The sequence below is a fragment of the Galeopterus variegatus genome, unplaced genomic scaffold (genome assembly GCF_000696425.1).
Source record: "Galeopterus variegatus unplaced genomic scaffold, G_variegatus-3.0.2 Scaffold2552, whole genome shotgun sequence".
NCBI classification, from domain to species: Eukaryota; Metazoa; Chordata; class Mammalia; order Dermoptera; family Cynocephalidae; genus Galeopterus; species Galeopterus variegatus.
In genome coordinates this window covers 174,731-181,660 of record NW_007728663.1, presented here as the reverse complement: position 1 = coordinate 181,660, position 6,930 = coordinate 174,731, and the positions used below count along the sequence as shown (strand labels likewise).

Below are 6,930 nucleotides of genomic sequence, written 5' to 3'. Positions count from 1 at the left end.
GCGACTGCTGGCGCCCCGGGCCCGCGGCGGGCCGCCCGGGGAGGGCGCGGAGCTGGACCCCGACGTGCTGCAGCGCCCCGAGCGGGCCCGGCTGAGCGAGAACACCCGGCTGGCCACCCGCTACGCCGTGCGCATCTTCCGGGAGTACCTGAGCGAGAAGGCGCAGAGCCCGGACTTCGAGACCATGGACAAGGGGGCGCTGTGCCGCGTGCTGCGCTCCTTCTACGCCGAGGCCCGCTCCAAGAGCGGCCAGCTCTACAGCAAGTCGTCGCTCATCAGCATCCGCAGCTCCCTCAACCGCTACCTCAACGAGCCCCCGTACTGCCGCACGCTCGACCTCACCAAGGACCCCGAGCTGCGCAGCGCCAACCTGACGCTGGCCGCGGTCATCCGCAAGCTGGAGGAGCAGGGCGCCGGGCCGGTGGTGCAGAAGCAAGCCATCACGCGCGCCGACCTGCGCAAGCTCTACACTTCCAGCGTCTTCAGCACTAACACGCCCTTTGGGCTGCTCAACAAGGTCTGGTTTGAGACGTGCATGTACTTCTGCACGCGCGGCCGCGAGAACCAGCGCGAGCTGGAGGAGGACTCTTTCGGGCTGGCCATGGACGAGGACGGTCGCAAGTTCGTCTACTTCAAGTCCCTCGGGCCCTACCACAAGTCGCGCTCGTCGTCGTGGAGCAAGAAGCGCGCCGAGAGCAGCGACGAGGAGAACTTGCCCCGCATGTACGAGACGGGCACCGAGTTCTGCCCCTACGCCAGCTTCGTCAAGTACCTGTCGAAGCGCAACCCCCTGTGCAAGGCGTTCTTCCAGCGGCCCCGGGACCACTGCAGCGAGGGCGATGTGACCTGGTATGAGAACAAAGCCATCGGCAAGAACTTGCTGGGCACCAGGATGCAGATGCTCTCCAAGGCAGCCAAGCTGTCCAAGACCTACACCAACCACTGCATCGGCGCCGTGTCCATCGCCACGCTCAACAGCATCGCGGGCATCGGCACCAAGCTGGGCACCCCCGCCCCGCAGGGCTGCTACGCCGAGGCTCTGAACGGGGCGGCTCGCCACCACTCCCACCACCCCACCACCCATTCCTCCCACCACCACCGCCCCCAGCCGCCCTCGCTGGGGAACACGTATATCCTCCCCAAAGACAGCCAGGTCGGGCCCGACGTGAAATCCGAGGCTGCGCCCAAGCGCGCCCTGTACGAGTCGGTGTTCAGGTCGGGGGAAATCTGCGGCCCCTCTTCCCCCAAAAGACTTTGTATCCGCCCCTCGGAGCCTGTGGATGCGGTGGTGGTGGTTTCCGTGAAACACGACCCCCTGCCTCTTCTTCCAGAAGCCAATGGGCACAGAAGCACCAATTCTCCCACAATAGTTTCACCTGCTATTGTTTCCCCCACCCAGGTAACCAAACCAAACTCTATGCATGAAATGTTTCTCTGGTACCACTTCGGGACTAACTTTTGTGTTGATGCAGGTCTGGGTAGGGGGGAAGTTTTTAAAAGTAGGCAATATATTGATTTCGCCCTTAGAAGCTTAATTCTCTTGGTGCGTTTCGGGAAAGCTTCCACCTAACCTTAAGAGATCTGAGAGAGGGCCTGCTATCTAACAAATCACTGCTGCGCAGTAACGCTAAAAACTTCAAAGTTCCCAGAACAAAAGGATTAGCTCGACTCCTGCAGCCTCTGTTCATTGAATGCATGAGTTTTATAAAGCAAAGTTTGCGGCAACACTGTACATATAAAGGAAGTAGTTACTTAAAACATATTTAAATAAAGTACCAGGTAAAATACTCTATTACATGTTTGCCATAACTTATAAAGGTAGGAAACCAGTTATAAGTTATTAAAAAGAAAACATGCCAATCCCACTTCCTGTAGCTTTCTTTTTTTTAAGAAAAGGGGGCGGAGAATGGAGAGACTGGCAGTTGAGTGCCAGTTTGTACTGTAACTTGTAGTCGAACGTGCAGGGACTTTGGGGGTGTAGTTTCCATAAACTAAAGTCGCTTGTTAATGCTACCATTCAGATGGGAATGTCGTATCTGCTCTACCGGTCAGGCTAGGAATTGGAGAGCTGCCCCAGGTGCTGTCTGTCCCTAGACTTATGGAACTCACCATCTAGCTGGCACTTACAGTCGAAGTGGCAGGAACACCAGAGTAAGAGTGCTAGACCAGAAGCTGAGCCAGCTTGGGCAGATCACTTCACCTCACTGGGTTTCAGTGTCCTCAACAAACATGAGGGAATTATTTCAACCCTAGAATAATTTACTTCAAAGCAGTGCCAAATTCTAGGTCGAGACTGGGGCCTAAAGTGTTAGATGCTTCTTTCCTTATTATTTTTCCAGGAGGAATATATTCATGAGTATTATTAAAGTTATATTCATTTTTTGGATACTCTTCTCTAGGAACCAGAAACCAGAGGTCTTTGGGGACTGCTCTATTCTGCAGGCAGGAGTAGCCACTGCAGGTTTTACAACTCTGACCTCCCTGCCATCAAGGAGAAGTAGAAATTTCGACTGTAAGTCTGGAAGTGTAGTGCAGGCCCTTCAGGAACAGATGTCAGGTACCTCTGTGCGTTTTCCAAAGTGGAAATTCCAGTTCTGGACAAACTGACCCTTTCAAACGTTTACCAGCTAATCGGCAAGCCTCAAGGCCAACTGAGAAAGAAGCTGTGAATGGTAAAATAAACACCAAAGTTCTCTAAAATACACAAGACCTGTAGGCTATGTGTCTTTCTGTACCTCTGGTGTGCATAGTACATTTCTGACAGGTTATTTTAGAAAGTTGTAAGGATAGAGAGGAAAATTTGAGTTTGTTTTTTCTTTGAAAGCAAAATAAATGTTCATATTCTTCTGATAAAGTAAAAACCCTTAAGATGCCCTGGTTTAGAGTAGCACCTGATTGAGTTAAAAGCTTAAGAAAGTTTATTAAAGCATACATGCACTTGAAATAACAATGAAATGGTCTCTTCTTAACACCAGTGTCTTTGAGAATCATGACTTAAAAATGGGGGGGGGGGGTTGTCCGTTTTGTTTTGTTCTAAGGAATGCAGTGCCTGGGTCACAGCCTTTTATTTACCTGAGTGACATAAATCAGTTCTGTAAAACTGTGTACTGATGCTTTTATTATTCTTGAGTTATTGTCAGATAACTCCCAAGTTAAATATAGATTTCAGCGTCCATATGTTGCTTATAAGATTATTATGTCTCTCCAGCCTGATCTTAGCCCTAAGTCCCTTTTAGTTAAAACACTGCAAAAAGTTGCTCTGTTTGCACATATTAATATCAGCTTTTCATTTATGTTAGTGTAAATATTTTTAAAATCAGCATTGAGACCTTTAAGGGAACTTTTAAAACTGGTAACTTCTGTAGAACTCCCTTTATGAAGTTCGAGCAGTCTGATTATGAAGTGAATGTTTAGTTTAAGTAGAATGCTGATATTAAACTTTTTTCTCCTGTATTTATTAAAATCTCTGTAACGATTGAGGTCTGGGGCCTTTCCTGGGGATTAATGACTGGCTAAGGTTACTGGCCCGTGGCACTGCTTCAGGTCATCAACTCTTCGGGCTGGTCATTAATCCCCAGGAAATGCCCCGGGTACCTCGAACTTCAGTCATTATTACTTAATTATAAACATAGGTTCTCTAGCCTTTGTACTGACCTCATCAAGTAGTGTCACCCTGAATTCCACTGTTGACTGTATTATTACAGACTTCTTGATGAAGAAGGCACACACTGGTGCTTTGATCCTTTTCTAATGTTGCAAGTTTCTCAAAAGATGAAGAGCCTGCTACCTGAAATGCATTTACTCTTTTTATTTCTTGAGGGTTTTAGGAAGTGTATCATTTGTGGGACTGGTTGAAAAATGAATGCACTGAAGGATTAATAAAGATTGTGAAATTTGTGGTTTTAACGCCTGCGAAATATGTGGCTTGATGGAGGTGTAGGGTTGGGAGATGGGGTGAGGTAGTTGCTTTAACCGGTCCATTCTTTAATTCTGTTGAATGGTTGTGTTAAAAGTCAAGGGTAGTTTTACTTCCCTTCCCCCTAAACAGCTGTTGTGATTTAAGATGATCCAGTTATTGGTGCAGCTTCCTAGCTCCCAGGTGGAGATTTCATGCTCTATTTTAAAGGTTTAACGTGGTATCCTGCACCTTTACATCTTCCTAGCTGTTCTCTTTGCATAAAAATATAGCATTTTTCCTGCCTCAGAGAACAGGACATCAGCCTACATGGACGACAGAGATTTGTAATTTTATTTTTTATCATTCATGAAGAAAAAATTACTAATAGAAGTTTAAATTCTAAATGTCATAGTTTTGATTAAGTTTTTGTAGACTGTGCCTTTCTTCAGGGACAAACAAAACTGTGAAAATTAGCTCACTGTGAAACATACTTAGAAGCATTTGCAGGCTTGTGACAAAGTTGTCTTTAGTTGCACTTGCTTGACCCTAACCCAGATTATGTCGAGAAATACTTTTAACGAATTCTGCAAGTAGGAAATGTGTCGGTACAGAGAATCACAGGTGGTGGTGCACGTCCACTACGTTTGATTGTCCTCACTGTGGGCCAGAGTTGGTCCTTACAGTTTCTACACTAGAAACAGGACAGCTTCTGAGCAGGGGCACAGAGTTGTTCATTTCCTTGCCTTTGAGGAGAAGCCAGAGGCTGGCAGCCCTGGGAATCCAGTTTTCATTCAGGCTATAGTGGTAAGAAGTAATATTTGTTATATCTATTTAATAGAAAAAAAAAANAAAAAAAAAAGCATGCATTTTATGTATTATTGAAATAATCGCTAAAGTCCTATTTTGAATTTGAAAACTAGGTGGGAGGAATACTTTTTTGTGTTTTGTTTTTTTGCAGCTGGCCGGTATGGGGATCTGAACCCTTGACTTTGGTGTTATCAGCACCTCACTCTAACCATCTGAGCTATGGGCCAGTCCCCTCCCTCCCCTTTTTTTTCTTAAAGATGGAACCAAACTTCTATAAACATGAAAAGAGTTTAGCAGTTGTAACAAGATTTGTCTGCAGTGGTGATTTGGAGCTGCTAGGATTAACTGCCTTGTTTAAAATGGGTATTTTCCTGATTTTTAATATTAATTTGTGGCTACATTCTGTTTTCTACTATAAGAATGTTTGCTCTCCTCTATGGAAAGTTCAAATTGGTGGAGAAACTAAAGTCTTATACATATAAGTATGTAACTTTCTTCATTCATTCAGGAAACAGTTACTACTGAGCACCAATTATTTGGCTTTTGTACCAGGAATCTATGAACTAATCAATTTCCACTTGGCAAGTAGTCTCATTGGCAAGATTTTGGCCTCATTGCTTATTTAAAATAGAACAAATAAAGTTAAAAGGTGATGCACTCAATGTTTGGCAAGTCATTTAGGAGAAGAAATCTGTACTTTTATATTGTCTTTTATGTACTTTTATATATTGATATTGCAATCGGTATTCAGTTGTATTATTTCGAATTGATAGAAACCGATGTCAAACTCCAGTTTATTATCTATTCAAGCTGATCCATGAAATAGAAAAAATATTTGCTACCAAACAAGAACATGGATCCCATTCATCTTAAATCTTTGTATCACCCTGATTTAAAATCTGGCTCCCCAAGCAAATGTAACCTCAAGGCCACTGTCTTGTCATTACTGAGTAGATTTCAAGCAGGAAGAAGCCCTTCTTTTTATAAAACCATTAGTTGTATGTGAGACCGCTTAGGTAGGGTTCTTATCTTGACCTAGGTCACTCAAAGCCCTACTTCAGTTAAATAATAAAAACTTGAGTTTCAAGTTACCTTTTCATGTCTTAACTGCCATTTCAAAAGCAGATTCAATATAGGAGTTCCTGTGTAGTTACATGCTTAAAAATCTTACGACCAAACATGTAAACTAGTCATCTCTGGATCTGTCCTGTGCTAGAAGTTTTATTTCTACAGCCTGTTTTCCTTCTCTTATCATTTACTGCATTATACCAATTAATCAAGATACCTTTTTAAAGTCTTCCTTGGAAATAGAGATAAGGGATAGGTATTGTGAATTAATTGGTTCAAAAGGGGCTATTGATTGACCACGATAAACTAAAATGAAAGAAAACATTGCACTGGCACATTTTAATTCTTCTTGTGTTCTAAGATGCTGAATTCAATCCAGCCATTGTTAATTGAGCATCTTTCTGCTTGTTGAGTGTTGCAAAGAGGAGCAGGATTCAGTCTTTGCCCTCCGTAGGGATTTGCAGAGGATGGGCAAGTGAGTGGACTAATACCCTTAAAGCTGAAGTAATTCTCTGCTTGATACATGAACATCAGAGTAGAAACAAGTAAACTCTTAAAGTTTTAGAAAAAAAAATTAAAAATTAAAAGAAAATTTAAAAATAAAAAATTCTGCCCAAGGTAGGAGGTGGAAAATAAAAATAATGTAAATAAATAATAGTTTAGGCTCTATAAACATTTTTCTGGATTTTCAAATTCAAAGAAGGATTTATAAAAAGTTTCCTTTTGCCTGCTCTTCTCCTTCAAGAGAGGATGGGCTCTTTATAACAGAGAAAGAGCTTCTATATAGTCTGGGAATAAACTGGCATTTAAGCGCTTTGAGATAGCTCACTACAGCAAAGCTATGGGCTGAGATTAAACCTGAATATGAGGTTGTATTATATGATGCCCATGACTATCCACTGGACAACAGACCCTGCTGAACCCACTTGTACTGCAGGAGACTGAACCTAATGAGGTGCGTTTTAGATTGATGGTAATTCTCCGAGTCCTCCTGTTCAACACTTTCTTTACAGTCAGGCTTCCTTCCTTTCAGCTTATACTTTAACAACCTGACGGAGCCTTTCCTTTGTCCCTAAAAAGATACATTTATATACGACAGCAAACTTTCATCAATGACCATTTTTTTATATCATAGATGAGGGACGCAGGAGCCATCT

The 6,930-nt window shown here is 43.6% G+C and overlaps 1 protein-coding gene across 3 annotated transcripts in view; it reads left to right on the top strand.

The window, feature by feature from the left end:
• Positions 1-6,930, top strand: part of KCTD1 (potassium channel tetramerization domain containing 1) — a 99,401-nt gene that overhangs the window by 2,327 nt on the left and 90,144 nt on the right. Inside the window, exon 1 of one of the 3 annotated variants that reach the window (XM_008582266.1) lies at positions 7-1,399. The exons of 1 other annotated variant lie outside the window; for it this stretch is intronic. In XM_008582266.1, the coding sequence (XP_008580488.1) occupies positions 185-1,399 (1,215 nt within the window). In that variant the 5' untranslated portion in view covers positions 7-184. Of the gene's footprint in view, positions 1-6; positions 1,400-6,930 lie in introns of those variants that run through there. One more of the 3 variants, XM_008582267.1, reaches the window with a different exon arrangement.